Source organism: Anolis carolinensis, chromosome 3 (genome assembly GCF_035594765.1).
Source record: "Anolis carolinensis isolate JA03-04 chromosome 3, rAnoCar3.1.pri, whole genome shotgun sequence".
Lineage (NCBI taxonomy): Eukaryota > Metazoa > Chordata > Lepidosauria > Squamata > Dactyloidae > Anolis > Anolis carolinensis.
Window position 1 is genome coordinate 94,812,346 of NC_085843.1, and position 21,317 is coordinate 94,833,662.

At 42.3% G+C, this 21,317-nt stretch overlaps 1 protein-coding gene across 12 annotated transcripts in view; it reads right to left on the reverse strand.

The window, feature by feature from the left end:
* The window catches only part of pola1 (DNA polymerase alpha 1, catalytic subunit), a 279,719-nt gene that overhangs the window by 163,080 nt on the left and 95,322 nt on the right, over positions 1 to 21,317 (reverse strand). For all 12 annotated transcript variants that reach the window (XR_010004268.1, XR_010004265.1, XR_010004266.1 and 9 more), the window contains exons 27-28: positions 7,100 to 7,132; positions 6,223 to 6,315 (exon numbers count right to left, since the gene is read on the reverse strand). Coding sequence is in view for 6 of the 12 variants with exons in the window: in XM_008107337.3 (XP_008105544.2) it covers positions 6,223 to 6,315; positions 7,100 to 7,132 (126 nt within the window). In the remaining 6 variants the exon portion in view is untranslated. The remainder of the gene's footprint in view (positions 1 to 6,222; positions 6,316 to 7,099; positions 7,133 to 21,317) is intronic.

Consider the following 21,317-nt stretch of genomic DNA (forward strand, 5'->3'; position numbering starts at 1 on the left):
CTCTAATATCATTTATTGGACAATACATTTTTGGACTATATTTGACCTCTTTTGAAAGGTCTGTTTCTGAACTATATTCTTCACTTGTTTTTATTGATTTTATATATTTCTTTAATAAAGATATTAGATAGAGACTGGCCTCTGTGTAGGTTATTGGTGCCCAGCAGCCAGGGTTCTGACAGTTTGACTCCGCCAACTAAGCACCAAACAACCTAAGGCCAGAATGTCTACAGGAACCGGAGCGGACGCCCCACCTCAACCACCCAGTTACACCATTTCCCAAGATGAATTCAATCGGATCCGGGACACACTCCGAATGCAGGAGGGAGAAATACGGGGCTTGAAGGAACGCGGAGCCCGTCTCCCTGCCCTAGCGCTACCAACCAGGTTTTCTGGAGAAGCCTCCAAGGTTCATGTTTTCCGTCGCCAGTGTCAGGCGTACTTAGAAGCCCGCCAAGCCGAGTTTCCCCAAGAAGATGTCATGGTGGCGTGGATCTTCAGTCTCCTAGATGGGCCTGCGGCCACTTGGGCGACGGCACTATACGATGCGGGTTCCACGCATCTAAACACCGCGCAGCAATTCTTGAATCACCTTTGGAAAACCTGGGGGATCGAGGACGACGAGTTGGCGGCCGGTCATAAACTCCGACGCCTCTTCCAAGGGGACAGACCGTTGTCCCGGTACATAGCCGATTTCCGGGTGTTGGCTCAGAACACCGGCTGGAACGACATAGCCCTCAGAGGACAGTTTCGCGAGGGCCTCAACATCGAGATGCAGGAAGAAATCTCTAAGGTGGACCCCCCAGGGACTCTGGAAAAACTCATCAACCAGTGTTTACGGGCTGAAGTCCTGCTTGCCAACAAAAAACAGTGGCTCCGGGGGCAGAGTGGAAGAGCCGGAGTAAAACTCCCCACTTCTGCCAGTATCCAGCCGCGTCCAGTATGGAGATCCCCGCCACCAGCCCCTAGCCCCATGGGAAGCGAGGAGGAGCCGATGCAGTTGGGCAACGTGCGCCCCAGACTAGATGTTGCTGAAAAGGCCCGCCGCCAACGTTTGAATCTGTGTTGGTACTGTGGAAACGGGGGCCACTTCGCCAGAGAATGTCCAGCCAAAAAGAAGCCCGCCGCCCGTCTGGCGGCGGTGTCCTCCGCGGAGGCGGAGGCTGCCGAGGCGGCTGGGACAAAGCCGGCGGGGGAAGCCAGCGACCGGGCGTAGATGGGCTCGCCAACCCGGTCAAAAACTCCACCCAAGAGCCGCAAACGGGGGTCCTATTTCTCCTGGTGGTCACGCTGTGGTCAGTGAAAAAGGGACCCGTCATGATCCATGCCATGATAGACTCAGGGGCAACAAACAACTTCATCGATAAGGACTATGCTGACTCTCTGGGACTACAATATCATGATTTCAAGAACGCCCGGGTGGTGCAAGCCATAGATGGCCGACCCCTGAAGACAGGTCCAGTAAGCCAATGGACCGAGCCCACCAGAATGTGGATAAGAGAACACATGGAGGAAATCACCTTTTTTGTTATCGAGGTTCCCCATTTCCCCGTGATTTTGGGCATCCCATGGCTGACACTCCACGACCCAAACATCTCCTGGACCAACAGAGAACTGCAGTTCGCCTCAAGGTTTTGCCAAAATCATTGTCTAGTAGCCAAGGTCTGCCATGCCACAGACGCAGAACCCATCATCACCCTGCCCAAGAAATACTCGAACTTTTGGGATGTTTTCAATGAAAAGGAAGCCGAGAAACTACCCCCACATAGACCCTATGATTGTGCCATTGACCTGGTGGAGGGGGCCCCAATTCCGCGAGGACATCTCTACTCCCTGACTGAACCAGAGCAAGAAGCTCTCAGGGAGTTTATAGAGTCAAACCTTCGCAAGGGGTTCATCAGACCCTCTCAATCCCCAGCCGCTTCCCCAGTGATGTTTGTGAAAAAGAAGTCAGGGGACCTACGCTTGGTTGTGGACTATCGGGCATTGAACAACATCACGAAGCGGAACCGCTACCCATTGCCATTGATCTCAGACCTATTGGACCGACTCCGAGGGGCCAAGGTTTACACCAAACTGGATCTCCGCGGGGCTTACAACCTAGTTCGCATAAGAGAAGGGGACGAATGGAAAACTGCCTTCCAGACCAAATTCAGATTATTCGAGTCCCTAGTCATGAATTATGGATTATCCGGAGCCCCCACAACTTTCCAGCATTTTGTCAACGATATTTTCCAAGATTATCTAGATCGGTTCTTGATCATATACCTCGACGATTTTTTGGTGTTTTCTAGATCACAATCGGAACACGAGCAACACGTCAGAATGGTGCTACAACGATTGCGGGATCATGGACTATATGCCAAGTTAGAGAAATGCGCCTTTGATTTGCAAGAGGTAGACTTCCTGGGATACCGCGTCTCGCCACTAGGGCTCTCCATGGACCCGGCAAAAGTTTCAGCAGTATTGGAATGGCGGGCGCCAACCAACATAAAAGAAGTACAGCGCTTCTTGGGGTTTGCAAACTACTACCGCAAATTCATCCCAGACTTCGCTCGCTGGTCTGACCCAATCACCAGTTGCATCCGAGGGAAACAGCCTTTCCGCTGGACGGAACAAGCAGAGAAAGGGTTTCACCAGCTAAAGCAGTTATTCACGACCCAGCCAATTCTACAGCACCCTGATCCTAAAATCCCTTTTGTTGTGCAGGCTGACGCCTCCGATGTGGCAATTGGGGCTGTACTCATGCAACCAATGGGAGAACATCTCCATCCTTGTGCCTATTACTCCCGTCAACTAACAGCCCCAGAGAGAAATTACACTATTTGGGAGAAAGAACTTTTGGCCATAAAGGCAGCTTTTGAAAATTGGAGACATTGGTTAGAAGGGGCCAAATTTCCCATTGATGTTCACACTGATCACCGAAATTTAGAGCATCTAAGGACCGCACGAAAGTTAAATCAAAGGCAGCAGCGCTGGGCTTTGTTCTTTGAACGTTTTGACTTCCGGATCCATTATGTGACCCCGGCTCAGACCAAGCAAGCAGATGCCCTGTCACGGAAACCAGAATATGCTGCAGGACGCAGAGAGACCTCAGAATCTCGATTGCTGCAACCTGAAAACTTTGCCACGCTCACAGTGGGAAACATCAAATCCACTTCAACTGAGCCAACTCCCTCTAACACAGAATCCCTTTTCACTCAAGAAATTAGAGCCAGTCAACAGATGCCTGGGCTCAAGAACAGATTCACCAAGGACTACGTTTCCCCTTCTCACTTAAGAACGGGCTACTATGCTACAGGAATCATGTTTACATCCCTCCAGGCCCCGGCAGAGAAAAGGCACTCCATCTGTGTCATGACAGCAAGCCAGCAGGACATTTTGGGCTATTTAAAACCATGCACTTGATCCTGCGAGATTTCTGGTGGCCCAAGATCTGCAAGGATGTGGAGAAGTATGTCAATACCTGCCCTGTATGCCAGCGTTCCAAGACACGAAGGGAGAAGCCGTCAGGGCTAGTGCATCCCCTTCTCACTCCTTCTCGCCCATGGGAGATAATCGCGGATTTTATCACTGATCTACCACCCTCCCTTGGATTCACCACGATTCTAGTAGTGGTGGACCTTTTTACCAAGTTGGCCCATTTCATCCCCTGCAATGGCCTCCCCACGGCCAAAGAGACTGCAGATTTATTCCTTCAGCATGTATTTCGACTACATGGATTGCCCAAGAGTTTGGTCACTGACCGTGGATCTCAATTCACCTTTCGTTTCTGGAAAGCACTACAAAAACTATTGGGCATAGACTCTCGTTTATCTTCAGCTCACCATCCCCAAACGGATGGGCAAACTGAGCGCACCAATGCCACTTTGGAACAATACCTTCGCTGTTATGTAAACCACCAACAAGACAATTGGGCTTCACTATTGCCTCTATCAGAATTTGCTTACAACAATGGTGTCCAGAATTCAACTAAAGAAACCCCGTTCTTTGCAAATTACGGTTTCCATCCACGTTTCTTTCCTTCTGTCATTGAAACCTCAGAAGTCCCTGCAGCGGAGGATTGGCTGCAGGAACTCACAGCAGTACAAGAACTCTTGCACCAGCAACTGGATCAAGCCAAGGAGGACTACAAACGCCACGCTGACAGCCATCGCCAGCCGGGCCCCGAGATCAAGGTAGGAGATCGGGTTCTGCTGTCCACTCGTTTTTTGCCCTCCCACCGTCCCTGCCGGAAGTTAGATGCCCGTTTCATTGGTCCCTACCCAGTGGTGGCGCAACTTAACCCCGTGACTTTCAAACTCCAACTTCCGCGCTCCATGCGCATTCATCCGGTGTTCCACCGTTCCCTGCTCCTTCCGGCGGATGGTGTACGCCCCGACGCGAGCCGGCCGCCCCCCGCCCCTGTTCTAGTGGACGGAGAGGAGTTCGAGGTTCAGGACATTTTGGATTCTCGCTTCCATCGCTTCCATCCAGGGTTCTGACAGGCAGGTTTTGGGGCCAAAATTATGCATTTTGTTATGCATCAAGAGCAAAATAAAGAAATCATTATATCTCCTTTCAAAATGCATAGAGGGAACGTACTTAGGAAGACCTAAAGAGAAGAGGAGGATTCAATGGGCTACAATAAGATAGGTCATAAAAACTGCACTGTTGATCTTTAAATGTCTACAATACAGACAGGGAAAGGAATATGAAAAAATAATGAGAATATGGCCTGAAAAAGAAGGTGGCAGAGGAGAAGAGCAAGGAAACAATCTGCCTCTATTAGGGATCGAGCACCACTTTTAATAGGGTCTTATTATAGGAGCCAATAAAAAAGACGGACTGGGACCAATATAAAAAGTATATGAACATGCAGTAAGAAACAAGCCTTGTTACGGAAGAAATAATTTGGATATACCAATACAATCAGGACTGAAAAACAATTATAAAGTTGACTTAAATGGATCCCCAAAAGGGAAGAAGGGAAGTACAATAAGTATGTAAATGTTTATGTGTGGGGTTTTTTTTTCTTTTTCTGTTTCTCTTTTTCTCTGTTTGGTTGCTGTAGTTTTTAATGGTTATGTGTTGTAGAAACTCAATAAAAATCATTAAAAAAATAGGATCTTATTATATAAGCCTTGAGGAGCTTGGCAGTCTTGATTAAAGACCCAGCACTATTTTTAATATGAGCTTACAGTATAAACCTTGTGAGGCCTGATATTATGCAGAGAGGCTTAGCCCTTATGAACGAAGACTGCCACTAACACACTGTATCTCAAGAGCTCAAAGTAGCATTCTACACCACATTCTTTGAGTTTCCCCATGATACTGATCACTGTTGCTCAGGCTGAAAATGAAGGTGAAGAAGAACAGTCTTTCTTTCTCCAGTTTGGGCAAAGTAGGGGTAATGGGGTGGGAGTGCTGCTTCCATGCTCTATGATACCAAGGCGGGCTTCACACCTCTGCCTCTTGTATCAGCCTTCATACTGGATCCCTAATAAAGTGGATGTCTTTCCCCCTTTTTTCAGATCACATTGGCATCAGCATCTTCTGTTTCTACCATGTAACCCTGGGTAAGTCAACCTAAGGTGTTTTTTTGTTGTTGATTTTTTTTGGTCAAATTCTTTTCCTTAGTATATACAGTAACTACAGGGCATGCTTCAAAAGCTCCACCTGTAATATATTGAATCCTTTTAGCACAGTGATTCTCAACCTGTGGGTCCCCAGATGTTTTAGCCTTCAACTCCCAGAAATCCTAACAGCTGGTAAACTGCCTGGGATTTCTGGGATTGTAGGCCAAAACACCTCGGGACCCACAGATTGAGAACCACTGCTAGCACTTAGAGCAGTGGTTCTCAATCTGGAGTCCCTAAATGTTTTTGGCCTACAACTCCCAGAAATCCCAGCCAGTTTAGCAGCTGTTAGGATTTCTGGGAGTTGAAGGCCAAAAACATCTAGGGGATCCCAGGTTGAGAACTACTACTTAGAGGATGGATGAACAAAGGAAACAATACATTACAGTCAGGACAATTCAAGAAACACCGGGATATAAAATAATTCAAACTAATTTTAGAAAGAAACATTTTTAGGAAAAAAAAATCAGTATTGGTTGCCAAATCTAAAAATGGTAGATGCTAACAACATCACTGTCTACTGCAAGGATTATTGTAAAAACAAAAAACCCAAACCATTTCAACAAGAATTATACTGAGGTTACAAAGTCTAACATTCATTTACCTTGTTTCCCAGTTTAAACACTTCTTCCAGATTAACAAGGTTTGTATTTATCATAATAGAGTCTGTATCACCATAAATTACTTCCAGATTCATCTGCATTGGAAAGGGGGAGGGGGAGACATCACACAGATTAAAACTATTGAAGGATGCATCATATCATTAGCAAGTATATATCATATACACCAATCACATATCTATCCTCCAAGAGGGTACTTTATAAATAGCACTATACAGGAATATATCCGTAGATTTTCTGGAACCCAAAAAGTTGCAGAACTATCCGCAAAAATGTTATAATAGTAAAGTGATGGTTTCTGTTTAGTGTACAAAAAATTCTGCAGTGAAAGTGCATACTGGGCAGAATTAATCCAAGTCAAGTTAGTCCTTGAAAATCTTTTTTTAAAAAATCCAATAAGCATAGAAGCATCTTGCTTACGTCATTATGCCAAAATGTAGTATGGCGTTACATGTGAATCGCCCTATTATTGTATTGTATATTTACAAACTATTGGTAACCAGTAAGTGAAAGAACCACATAATCAAAAATGCAAGTCTGCAAAAGAATAAGGGACATTAAGAAAAAAAATCAGTCCCAGGGGAAAAAATTAGAATACTCAGTGGCTGCCCTGTGACTAAACTCTAATTAGCACTGTTATTAATTTGCTTGCAACACTCAAATACAGACTTCAAGCAGGGATTTGATCACATCTGCTTTACCAAAAGTGGGGGAGAGAGCTATAATCCATTAACAAGGATTAAATTTGCAAACTATGCATCTTGAGAAATTATTTCAATTCTGTTTAAGTTACAATTTTCCATGAATTGAAAAAAGTATGCAATTTAAGGATTCTTGTATAATGGTAATGGTGTTTCTTACCTTCTCTACCATCTCCTTGGTATGCATCAAAATCTGGGAGAAAAAAGATTGATGGTAATGGGATCACATTACAAAGTTACTATGTGCAAAATTTATTTATCAATCAAAAAATAAACTTCAGGTTTCTAATGTGCTACTAAATCCTGGGAAAGGGTGTTTTAAAAATGAATAGCATGCAATTATAAACATTTTCGGTAACATACATTTTCCATCTATCAGGACATATTGCATCTATATGATTTAGTGCATATTACATGCATACATACAAAAAAATGGAACTTTCAGTAAAATAAGAAATTCATTAACACTTGCAAAGGCACTTTTTAGTATCTACAGCTAGCAATAATTTGCATTTATGTGACAACATGTAAGCAAGGCTTATTAAATATGTACTGTAACTATGTTTCAATTATTGTTTATTAAAACAATGAAATGCTCTAATAAAAAGAACAAAAGATCTTTTAAGCATTTGATAGTTTGATAGCTGCAGATAAGATGTAGTATAGTAGTACTTTTATATATTTGATTTGTTGGCATGACCACCAGACTTTTCAGAAACCAGAATACAGCTGGCCGCATAAAATAGCCACACAAGCAGAAGAACTGTTACAGTAATTCTATATCAATCATGATGAACTTACTCCAAAATATTTTTATAACCTAAGATGTGACTGAACATAAGTATCTGTCATTTCTCCCACAACACACTCTTTCCATAGTCTCCTGTGGATTAACTGAGTATAGCTCTTGTGCTGATCATGAAGGAATCTGTATCCCAAGATGCCTCACCAGGATAGAAAGACCTTACAGGTTTTGTCATATTGTTTATTGATACTTTCCTAGAAACCAACAGAGTAGACAGTAGCACTTTCAAATACCCTGCAATCATAACAGTGGTGACCATTTTTAGAACTGTGACACTAGAAATAATTTAAAAGTTATTATTAGTATTTTTAAATATGCCTTCCTGCTTGGAACAGCTAGAACAACTAATCTTTCTCCTGAAACAGACACTGATCAATAACTTTGCTTCTAACAGAGAAGGATACCATTCAACCTCATCAGAATGTTTGTGACACATAAAAATACAAAGATTTCGATCTTTAACAAAGATAATCTGCACCATGCTGTCATTTCTAAAATACACAGAAACTATAGGTGAAGGCTTATGGGAAAAAGTATAACAAGAACTGAATATTTATTTATTTATTTATTTATTGTATTTATATTCCGCCCTTCTCACCCCGAAGGGGACTCAGGGCGGATCACATTATATACATAAGAATACATAGCTTTTCTTAGCCAAAAGTTCCAGACAATTTTGTTTTTATTTCTGTCCATGTGGATACTATGTGCTTTCCAGTTCCCTGTTAATCTATGGTGACCCCGTGAATTTCATAGGGTTCCTAGCCCCTGAAAATTATAAACCAAGTACTATCAAGATATTTGTTCTTTCAAAGAAACAAATGATTCACTATAGAGATTATTATCTGTTATTTGTAAGGACAGAACCATATTCAGGCAATTACAAGAGGGTCACAAGGCAAGTACAATTCTTCCAATGACAAACCTAATATTAATATTACTAATTCTGATAGAGAATCACTTGTGAATGCCAACAAGTTAAGGAACAGACTACAAAGGCATGTGAAATTCATTAATAAATCAGTTGGCAGTTATCATATTTCACAGAAACACCTGCATATTTATCTCTTCATTACCAATTGGTGGATGGAATTTTTTCAAGCACATTTCAAAAATCTGCCAACTTGAAATATAAAAAAAATAAACTTTGCGGTTAATTTTTCCCTTAACAAAGTACAGCTGTTGAGAATAATTGTTCAAGATCTTACCCTGTAATGTCAACTGCAGCAGAACAAAGAGTATTTAATTAGCAAATCTATCCAGTAATTCAACACCTATTATATAAAATGCCTTTGTGATTTTATTCAGGATAATTTGCTAAGAGGGTTATTACTGACATTCAGATGAAATTCAAAAGTCCTACGCAAGTAGAGTCATAATAGCAGTAATGATCCCCCCAATCAGGAGATCCTGTGTCACACAAGGCTCTTTTGCAATGCAGCAGCTGATTTCCTGACTTCTTAATTTCTGGTCTCAGCCCAGTGAGAGCCCTTCATGCCAATATTTCAGTCAGCAATACATGTTTAATGGGAATCTATTAAAATACCTAGAACAAAAGTGACTTTTTGTTTAAAATGACAGCACTGCGATCATATCAATCATTAGAACTGTACAACGAAATGATGGCGTTTTATGATGAGGTTGGAAAAAGGAAAGGGACAGAATAAAAATGGTTCCTTTTTGTTTTCTGTGCTGAATATTTTGTATCCCAGTTTTTTGTGTGAATATTTTGTGTTCCAATTCAATTCTCTTGTTTCCTCTGTGAACAACTATTCAGAGTAGGAGCTCCATTTCCTTCATCATGCTTTTTCTTCTGCAATCTACTATATCAAAAGTGTACACAATGGCCACTGCATCACAAATTGCACTTAATTAAATTCTACCAGAGTTCTTACACTAAAAATGACAATTCCAAATGTTGAATTCTTGCACACAGAGTTGCCATAGCATCATTACAAATTCTGAAAGGTGTGTAATATTCAGAGAAGCATGGCAGTTGTGAATGAAAGTTCACAAAAGACTGAGGGCTGTGCCATACACAACAGTTAGCAGATACATACCTCGCACTCACAGTATGTAACAAAGATACATACCTATATTTAAATCAGAGCACCTCCCTATACTACATGCAGCTTGTAAAGCCAAGATTGGAAGAAATTAATATTTGAGAACCTCATATATGACAAATAAAATTTTATTGTCAGAAATTAGGTATTTTCTGGTTCTGATGAAAAATACAGTGTATGGCTGAATATAAAAATACCACATATTTAATGAGTTTTTATATAATATACTGTTGTGGTTGTGTACTTTCAAGTCATTTCCAATTTAAGAAGACTCTAATGCAAACCTATCATAGGGTTTTATAACGCTGATAAACTTTGTATTTTAACCACTCACTGAGCTCTCTTGCACTCCGTCCTTATTATGACCTGGAATTGCTCAGGCCCTGTAAGTTGCATACTCCACAAAATTCAGAACTAAGAAGAGTCAGCAAGAACAGTTTTTTCCTTCATGGGAAACTACGAGCCTTTCTTTCTGCAGTATTGAAGACACGTATGTCTACATATAATAATAATAATAATAATAATAATAATAATAATAATAAGAAGAAGAAGAAGAAGAAGAAGAAGAAGAAGTTTATTTGTATCCCGCCTCCATCTCCCCCAAAGGGGACTTGGGGCGGCTCACAGAAATATCAGATACTAAAGCAATAACACTATAATAATAATAATAAAACTTTATTTATATACCGCCCTATCTCCCAGATGGGACTCAGGGCGGTTTACAGTCATAAAAGCAAACACAAACATTACATAACAACATAATACACATTAATAAACAAAGTAAAATAATACAATTATAACAATAAATCACACTTACATGACCAGATCAAGGGGACGGGAACCATAAATCAACAAACAATAACATGCACCAGTAATAGCATTTATACATTAACCAGAAAATTTAAAAAAACGTATTAAAAACAGAATTAAAAACAGTGAGGCCGTAATAGTAGATTAGCAAAGTGCACAGTATAAGTTACGGATTAAAATTTAGATAAAGTGCTACAAGTTCGTTTGAGGTCAATCTGGGAAGAGAGGAGCCCTGAGCCAATATCAAGTAACCAGGAGAAGTGCGACCAATATAAAAGGTCGAGGAATATAATTATGATTATAATGGGGATGGGTGATCTTAACCAAAGGTCTGGGTGAAAAACCAAGTTTTCAGGCTCTTCCAAAACACCATCAGGGTGGGGGCTTGCCTGATCTCCCTAGGGAGTGACTTCCAGAGCCTGGGGGCCACTATGGAGGTTTATCCTTCTGCATTCTGCACGTGCCACAAAGATCTACTTTTCAAGGACAAATCTGAGGATGGGAATCTTTCTCCTAGTCTAGAAGACTGGACCTATTTTTTCTATCCATTTGTTTTTATTTATAAATGTGGATTTTATCCTGTCTTTCTCCCAAGATGGGATTCAAGGTAGCTTACAATAATTTTAAAATGGATCAAGAGACCAAGGAAGACAGGAACTTCGAGTCAAGCCTACTTGGATGAAGACAAATTGAAACTGAATCCAGATAAGGCAGAGTACAGTATTTGCCATCAAGGGTCCTAACCTGGGATGGAGGTGTGTCAACAAGTTCTGGATGGGATTAACTTCCCCTGAAAGACTGTGCTCGCTTGTACTACCAGCTGCGCCCGATACACCAGCTGCACCCCTTACTAGATTTGGAAGATTTAAAGATGGTAGTGTACACACAGTTAACCTCATGGTTGGTCTTTCTTAGCATCAGCTTTTCCCACCCATAATTATTACTATTTTGAGGGTTTAGGGGTAGAGGAGGGAAAGGCTACGGATTTATGAGACGGAATAGAAAAAAATGTGTTTCTTATATAATATGACTTGCTGTTTTCTAGTGGAAAAGAAGGCATAGATATCTTGGCCTTGACTTTTGACTTCTGTAATGAATTCAATGTTACAATGAAACAATTTTTGTGAAATGACAAGCAAACGCAATAACATTCCCAATTAAAAGTGCAGGCCATTACCTATAAAGCTCTAAACGGTTCAGGACCTGCCTATCTTCGTGACCGTCTTCCCCTATGTACCTGCATGATTGCAAACATCTTCTGGGGAGGCTCCTCTCGCTTCCACCTTCATCCCAGATACGATTGGTGGGAACGAGAGAGAGGGCCTTCTCAACAATGGCCCCCTGACTCTGGATCTCCCTCCCCAGGGAGATTAGGCTAGCACCCTCCCAAAAAGAATTAAATATGTGGATGTCCCGTTGTGCCTTTGAATAGACAGCCTTTCAGATAATTAGCCTAATTGGGACCAAAAATCTATCCTTGCACTTTTTCATTGCTCTTACCTATTATCATATGATCATGCACTTTATTCATTCGCCTATCCTTTATTGCTACAATTAGTCCACATGCCCATGAAGACAATAAAAACTGAAATTGGTTGCTGGTTGATGCTTTTTATTACTGTTATAATGTTTTTGTTTTATTCTGTTTTATATTGTGAATTGCATTTTTATGTTGTTGGGCTCTGCCCCATGTAAGCCGCCCCGAGTCCCTTCAGGGAGATGGAGGCAGGGTACAAAATAAATTTGTTATTGTTATTATTGTTATTATTATTATGTTGAAAAGTTATCGGGTTTGATATTTTCAATATCTCTATGCTCAAACTATCCTGATAGGCCTCTAAGGGCAGATTTGCTCTGGGATAAAGGGAGGATAATTCTGAGGAATAAAAAGTTGTTCTGAGTCGCTATCTTCCAAAACATTGAATTTTATTGAGAAATAAGGAGAAAAGTAAGACTCACCAGAAAATTGGAAAATGTTGGTATGTTAGTAGATGAAAAATTAGCTACAATCCAAGAAAGAAGTGTTCTCTTTTCTAACATTGATTTATTGTTTTCTGATGCCTTAAAATTCAGTTTAGCTTTATTGTTCTGTTGTGGTCTTAATTCCTAAAGAGAAGCACCTCTAACTAGAGCAGCATTAGGGCTCTTAAATTGCCCTAGCCCAGAAGAAAAAGAAAAGAAGAATCCTTCAGGAATGTTGAATTAAGAAGAAAAGGACGAGACCACTACTTTCAGGAGGAAAAGGAGAAGACAACAACAATACTGCCTTCCTTCCACTGCCCACAACATATTATGAAGGGAAATTAGGAATAAGAGACGAGAGAGAGAAAAATAATGAATAAATATTTGCTGGACTCTATGTAGCACAAACAACCTTGATTCCCTGTCTCTACACATGACCAAGCAGCTGATTTAGCTATTCTTCATTTTGGCCTGGTAGTGTCAGGACCCAGGCTGCAGAACACCAATAACCATGCGCAGAGGCCAGACTCTATCTAATATCTTTATTAAAGAAATATATAAAAACAATAAAAACAAGTGAAGAATATAGTTCAGAAGCAGACCTTTCAGATGAGGTCAAATATAGTCCAGAAATGTATTGTCCAATATAAGATATTAGAGTTCAAAGTTTTAATCCACTTGACCGAAACACACACTTTGCCAAGCAATAGTGTGGGGAAATGACAGAGTCTTTAAAGTCCAATGTAGCTTGACAACAAGGCTGGAAAATAAACTTGATTCTTGGCTAGATCAAAGACTTGAAACGAGGCAAACATGAAGCATGAAACAAAGTCCGTGGCAAAACGTGAAACAAGGCAGGCTTGAAACTTGATCCGGGAAGCAAGGAACTGGGGTTACGAAGTCCACACACGATCTCTCTCCTCAAGCTGATCAATTGACTCCGCAAAGTTCCCCTTGCGACAAACACCTATATTGGGTCTCGTTTTCCCGCCAACAGAACACTTTCCCTAGAGAACGAGAAGCGAAACCCAACTCTGTCCAGATGCATGACTCCTTAGAATTTCCCAAGGGAAGCAGACCTAATCAGCTAGTTGTTTGGCAGCAATTCTCAGGCTCCGGCGATTAGCCTCTCTGACTCCTCTATCTCTAGTATAATTGTCCCTCCGGGAAAACGGGGGGAGTTCTGCCCAAGGCCTGTTTGGCTGAATTCTTGAGGGCAAACATCCTCCAGGTGGAGAGGCTCCGGCTCTGGCTGAACCGGCGAAAATCCCATGTTTTCCTCTTCGTCTGCCACAATAGTACTAGGAACAGGACTACAAGGCCCATGAGTCATCACAGGTAGGTAGCTTGTGCGACAGCATCTAGGGATTGAGAGTCTTGAGGATCTTTTCACAGCTTCTACAAACAGGTCATAATTTTCTATAGAAGGTTCTATATCAGAAATAGCAGCTTCCAAGGTCTCTGTAAACATTGTCCAGTTAGCTTTATTGAAATTGTATCTTCTGCGGAATGGGACACTTTTTGGTCTTACAGCTGCATATGCTACGCAGCATATTGGTCTGTGTTGTGTGTTAGGTATCGGGTTTAATACCCTTTTGCTAAATCAGCTACAGGAATATCTCAGACTATTTCAAGAAAATACATACTGTGATGAGACTATAGCAGCAGGCCAAAAATTATCTACAGCCTTAGCTAATGCTAAGAAAGACCACTTGATAGAGCTGCTTGAGAACCTGGACATGTCCAAGAGTAGCCGAAAAGCCTGGCAATTGCTGAGACGCCTGGATAGCGACCCTCTGGTCAACCCTGGACACGCGAACGTGACACCAGACCAGATAGCTCACCAGCTAGAATGGGAAAACCAACTGCAGCAGAATAAAGATGAAAATCAACAGGGTGCCAGAACTTAAAACCAACCAGTTGTCTTCTCCTCTAAACCTGAAAGAACTCAGAGAAGCCATCAAGAGATGTAAGACTGGTAAAGCACCTGGCCTAGATGACCTGATGATGGAGCAAATCAAACACTTGGGGGCCAAAGCTGAAAACTGGCTTTTGAAATTCTACAATCAATGCTTGGCACACAGATTCCCAGAGGATGGAGGAAAACTAAGATCATTGCCATTTTAAAACCCGGTAAAGATGCCTCCAATGCCAGGAGCTACCAACCAATCTCTCTCTTATGTCATCTATATAAAGTATATGAGAGGATGCTATTAAATTGATTAGGACCTGTTATAGAACCCAAGCTTATTGCACAACAAGCAGGTTTCAGACCAGGGAAAAACTGTACAGGTCAAATTCTTCATCTGACTGAGCATATTGAGGAAGGCTATGAGAAAGGCTGCATTACGGGAACAGTTTTTGTGGACCTTACGGCAGCCTATGACATGGTGCAACATAGAAAAATGCTGAATAAAGTCTACTATATCACCCGGGACTTTGACTTTACAAAAATTGTCCAGACCCTGCTGGAAAACCTTCTATGTGGAGTTTCAGGGCCGGAAAAGTTGATGGAGGCAAAAGAATGGTTTATCCCAAGGGAGCGTTCTTGCACCGACCTTATTTAACATCTTCACGATCAGCCACAACCACCACTCACAAAGAGTTTTATATATGCTGATGACCTTGGCCTAACAACACAAGCGAAAGATTCTGAAACAGTTGAAAAGCAACTCACTAATGCCTTGAAAGATCTCTCCAGCTACCACCTGAAGCCTAACCCTGCCAAGACACAAGTGTGTGCTTTCCACCTACGTAACTGTGAAGCCAACAGGAAACTGAAAGTTACTTGGGAAAGTCAAGAACTCGAACACTGTTTCCATCGTAAATATCTTGTTGTTACCTTAGATCGAACACTAACATATAGGAAACTCTGCATGAACACCAAGCACAAAGTAACTGCATACAACAACATCCTGTGGAAACTTACTGGCAGTGCATGGGGTGCAGACCCAAAATTAATAAGAACATCAGCCCTGGCCTTGTCTTACTCAACTGCCGAGTATGTCTGTCCTGTCTGGCACAAGTGGACATAGCACTGAATGAAACATGTAGAATAATCACAGGATGCCTTAAACCTACACTTGTTGATAAACTCTACAAGTTAGCTGGCATTGCCCCTCCTGACGTGTGACGGGAAGTTGCTGCTAACTGTGAGAGAAATAAGGTCGAACATTGTGAAAGCCACCCACTGCAGGACTATCAGCCTCCTCCCACCAGACTCAAATCAAGGAAGGGCTTCATGAGAACCACCACTCCTCTTGATGTTCCTCCAGCAACAGCAAGAGTCTCCCTCTGGGCAGCTAAACCAGGCAATTCCAACTGGATGGCCCCCCATGAGCGTCTTCCTCCAGGGGCAAACCAAGAATGGGCAACCTGGAAGTCCCTGAACAGACTCAGAAGTGGAGTGGGCAGATCAAAAGACAACTTGGCAAGGTGGCATACCTGGAGGAATCCTCCACCTTGTGTGACTGTGGAGCAGAACAAACAACTTTGCATATGTATGCTTGCCCACAATGTCCTGCCTCATGTATGGAGGAGTTGTTGTTTAAAGCTTCGGACAATACGATCGCTGTTGCCCGCTTTTGGTCTAAAACTATTTAGCTGCTTGTGATTTCCTTTATTTCATCACTTTTAAATTTATTTTTTATGCAATGCTTTTGACACACAAAAAAACAAAAAACCAAGCAGCTTGGAAAGCCTGCAACACAGGAACCAGTCAACAAGCTAGATCAGCCTCCGTGTGACAGACACTGCCTGAAGGATGGAGTATACCCTCCCTATGCTACCAGAAAGTGAACAGGTGGAGCCCTACAACAGTATATATAGATATCAAAGACATCAATATATTTTGAACTGTTGGCTATGGATCATTCTGTATTAAAATGAAATAAATATGAGGTCAAACGCAACCTTTACTTTAAAAGTCTGAATTTCTGAATAGAATTACAAATGCATCCATTGTAACCATAATTAATTTTGATATTTAGAATTCTCCTAATGTTGATAAATGCTAAGGATGAACTTTTTTAAAGCTGTTGTAAAAGAAGCTATAGAAGGAAGCTATTAGTCTCTGATCTTGCTTAGGTCACCAATAACAACCAGTAATTTAGAACTTGGTGTGAAAAATGCATGTATTTCAACATATCTTGTACCAGCTTCATTCTTTCAGGTAGAAAACTCACTTGCTCGGTTCTTTTGTATGTACTGTGCATCACCCTCAGAAATAGAATAATTTATTCACTTCTTAATTGCTAAAAGTCAGAATACACTGAAGATTAGCAAAACAAACAATGTTTAATCTTTGAACTTTAGACTACAGGAAGCCATTCTGAATACTAGCTTGTCACAGGGAAATCAGATTAATTTTTTCCATTTTCTTACTCTTTAAATGCACCTACTTTGAAGAGAAAGATATTGCTCAACAGGAATAAACTTGATTTCCTTTAATGGACAAAATGTAGCTAAAAATACTACTAAAACATACTTCCTCCATAAATCTATTCTAGCAAAAGACTTGCTGAGGATTTTTTTTAAATCCTTAATTTGTCATTTAGACATACTGTTATCCTATTTGTATGGAATTCCAATTATGTTTGCATAAAATCAGATTTCCAAAACATTAAATGTTTTAAAATCCTTCAACTACTCATCTACAATCTTAATAGAACAGATATACAGTGTTCCCTCACTACTTCGTGGTTCACTTTTTGTGGATTCGCTGTTTCGCGGTTTTTCAATAAACTCTAAAATACTATTATGAATAATAAAAAATTACAATTTACAGCCTAAGGAAGGGAGGAAGGAGAAGCCAAATGGAGAGAAAAGGAGCCCAAGCAGCAATGGGAGGAGAAGGAGGCGATTTATCAACACATGATTGGTTGATAAAGACTTAAAATAGTGTATAACTACTAAAATAACGTATAAATATTAAATCTACTTCGTGGATTTTCACTTATTGCGGGTGGTCCTGGAACCTAACCCCAGCGGTAAGTGAGGGAACACTGTAATTCTAGTCTTATGTGTATAACATCTTATTTGAGTTTACAAATGGAGAAAGAACAATTCTCACGCTAATAATTTTTCTTTATTTCAGAATAACAGTTCCTAATTTCAATATAAACTCAGACTAGCTCCCATAAATGTATTCTCAAACCACTTTTCTTTCCCATGGGATTCCACTGTTCTGTCAGTGGATGTCCACTATCAAATCCTGCCTGCAAACTTGACTTTCATTGGCTCAATTTTTTGGGAGATTTTCTTGTTTACTTCAGATGACACAGTTTAATACAATTTGCTTTAAACTGTTTTATATTGCAAACTTATACACACTTTCCAGGGAGTAAATCCCAATGAACTCAGTGGGGTTATTTTATGAGGAAACAAGTATGCGATTACGTTCCAAGTATCTTTTCAGAAATCGTTTAAACAGAATGAGTTTTTTTCATTAGCAAGATAAAGCACTTAACAACTTCAGTAGAACTAAAAAAGGGTCTCACAAAATAGGATTTATTAAATAAATACATTTTGTTAATAGCTAAATGATTTACATATCCTGCTCTTCCTCAATCTTTAATTCATTATTAATGATTAGGTTTGTTTTTATTTTTGTTGGAAGATGCCTGTGCGTGATTTTTTTTAATGTGTGGAGATCGGTGCACGGCCTGTCAACACACAGTCTTCACAGAGTGAGGTTCCAGCAGTGGTGTGGTTAACACAACGAGAGTGGCTTCTCAGTCTGTTGCAGCCTTCTTTCGCCTTCACAGCCGTTGTAACATGTACCATGTTATCCTCCGCCTGCTCCGCCGTTGAGGTCTTTGGGTCTTCGGATTGTGCTTGGTCTGGAACCTCCCCTGCGGCCACTCCTGGGAGTGCATGACTCCAGTGGTTGTGCCCACAGGTTCATCGGAACACGCAAGCCCCCTCACCACGGCAAGGTGACAATCCATCGAGGTAATTATTAATGACCCTTGATCTGAATCAACATGCAAAGAGGGGACCACCTAGCTTCAACTTCCTCTGTCTTCAGTGTATTAATACATAGAAAGTTACAAGTATGAAGAGCTGAAGTCCCACTTCATATTGAGAGTTTTTCCTGAACCCAGCTTGGAAGTCTGGCATGTCTTGTTCCTTATATAAAAAGGTCTTTGTTGCAGAATTTTTAGTGTCACCTTGCTTGCATGGGAAATTCATACAACGATGCTTTTTTTTTTTTCGTGTCAGGAGCAACCGGAGTTGCTTCTGGAGTGAGAGAATTGGCCGTCTGCAAGGACGTTGCCCAGGGGACGCCCGGATGTTTTGATGTTTTTACCATCCTTGTGGGAGGCTTCTCTCATGTCCCCACATGGAGCTGGAGCTGATAGAGGGGGCTCATCCACACTCTCCCCAGGTGGGATTCGAACCTGGCAGCTTTCAGGTCAGCAACCCAACCTTCAAGTCACTTAGTCCACTACGCCATCTGGGGGCTCCATACAATGATGCTGTAATTACTGCAATCCCTAGTGTCCTCTTCTTTCTTGAGAATTGGAATGTATATTGAATGGCTCCAATCTATGTGCCACTGTTTATGCTTTCCATATTCATTGACAGATTTTAGTTAGAAATAGGGTGCAAATAAGGAGCCCCAGTGGCGAAGTGTGTTAAAGCACTGAGCTGCTGAATTTGCAGACCGAAAGGTCACAGGTTCAAATCCGGGGAGCGGAGTGAGCGCCCGCTGTTAGCTCCAGCTTCTGCCAACCTAGCCCCTTCGAAAACATGCCAATCTGAGTAGATCAATAGTTACCGCTCCGGCGGGAAGGCAACGGTGCTCCATGCAGTCATGCCAGCCACATGACCTTGGAGGTGTCTACGCACAATGCTGGCTCTTCGGCTTAGAAATTGAGATGAGCACCAACCCGAGTCAAACATGACTGGACTTAACGTCAGGGGAAAACCTTTACCTACCTTTTACCTAGGGTGCATCTTTCTCTGTAGACTGAAGCAACTCTATTGCTATCTCATCTGTTTCTGGTGATTTTTCTCAAATGATCTGAGTTTCATTTCCACTTCACTTTCTAAAACTGGAGATTTGTCTTCATATAGTTCTTTCTCAAATGAATCTGTCATCCTTTCCATTTATTTCATATAGATCTCCCATGTATTGTTAGCCTCATCTTTTTATTTTTCCTTCGTGTACTCTGAATGCATACTAGTGGAGATGACTGCGCTGGCGCAGGCTCCAACGGAAACTCTTCCAAGCTAAAAGTTTGAATTTTGGTGGTAACCCTACTCCTCTTCCTGCAGGGCATATAAGTCAGCCCTGGGCGCTCGCTCCCCAGTTCCTTTTTTTCTGCCACAAAGCTCGCTTCGGATTCTTTGTTCTCTGATGTCTACCACTTGCTTCAAGCGCTGCACCGAGTGTGCAGCTAAGATTCCAGACTCCGATGGCCACACCAAGGGCCTCCTTTGTCTTGGCGAGGGCCACATTGTCGGTTCCTGCCACCCCTGGTTAGCCTTCACAGGCCAAGCCAGAAATAGGGTGGCCACACATAAGGCGCTTCTTTACCAGAAGACTCACACACCTGAACCTGCTGCTTTGGTCTCTGCGTCGACGTCGGCCTCAGTTCCTCAAAAAGCGTCCTCCGTCTCTTCGAAGACTTCCAGGGTTTCGAAGACTGCTAAGCCGAGACCGGCCTGTATGGTGACTACCGATACGGTATCGACTCGGTCAGGCAAGGTTGGCCCTTCCTCGACCTCAAGTTCTCTGGCATTGGTGACATCAACACGGTCCCACGTAGCCTCGCCTCCTTTGACCTTGGCGATGAAGATCACCTTGAAAAGGGCCCACAAGGGGTCACGATGTGCACAGTCGGACTCAGCGGCTGCTTGCCTGATCCCACCTACACTGGGCAGATCCATGCGGGCCCCTTCCAAACAGCCCCCCGCGAAGAAGCGCATGACTCAATCTTCTTCTTCGGCCTCTTCAAAGAGAGATGTTCCTTCCTCCTCGGCTGCCTCGTCAAGAAGGTTGTCGCCCATCCAACCGGCGCAACCGGTTCAATCGGCTTCCCAGTCTCCACTTCAGCAGTTGTCTGAAGGTGAAATTCAGGACTCACCCCCCACCACTCGACTCAAATGGTGGTCAGGGTGTCCATGCCAGAAGGCCCTCCGCAGCACTGCCAGACTCAACAACAGTTGTTTCCTCCGGTGCCTACCCCAGAGCGAGGAAGACAGACTATTCGATTGTCCAAGAGGCATATGCCTTACAATTCGAAGAGCTGCCACCCACGGGTTGCGTCTTCCAAACCCTCACCAGAAATCTGTGCCGAGATCGACTCCCTCATCAAGGGCGCCATTCGACCTTCTCCATCCAAATGGGATCCTCAAAGTTTATTTTCCAGATACTTTACTGTCCTGAAGAGGGAGGAGACCTCTGCGCTATTCTAGATCTAAGGGCACTGAACCAGTTCATCCGCTCAACAAAGTTCCGGATGGTCTCCGTTGCGTCTATCCTCCCGATGCTTCAGCAGGGAGATTACTTCGCATCTATCGATTTATGTGACGTGTACTTCCACATTTCCATATGGAAGTCCCACAGGTGCTTCCTCTCCTTCAAGATCCTTGACCAAACCTACCAGTTTGTGGTCCTTCCTTTCAGCTTGGTGACGGCGCCAAGGGTGTTCACCAAGGTGGTTGCTGTCGTCGCGGCACATCTCAGGAAACAAGACATTGCCGTCTTCCCGTGTCTGGACAACTGG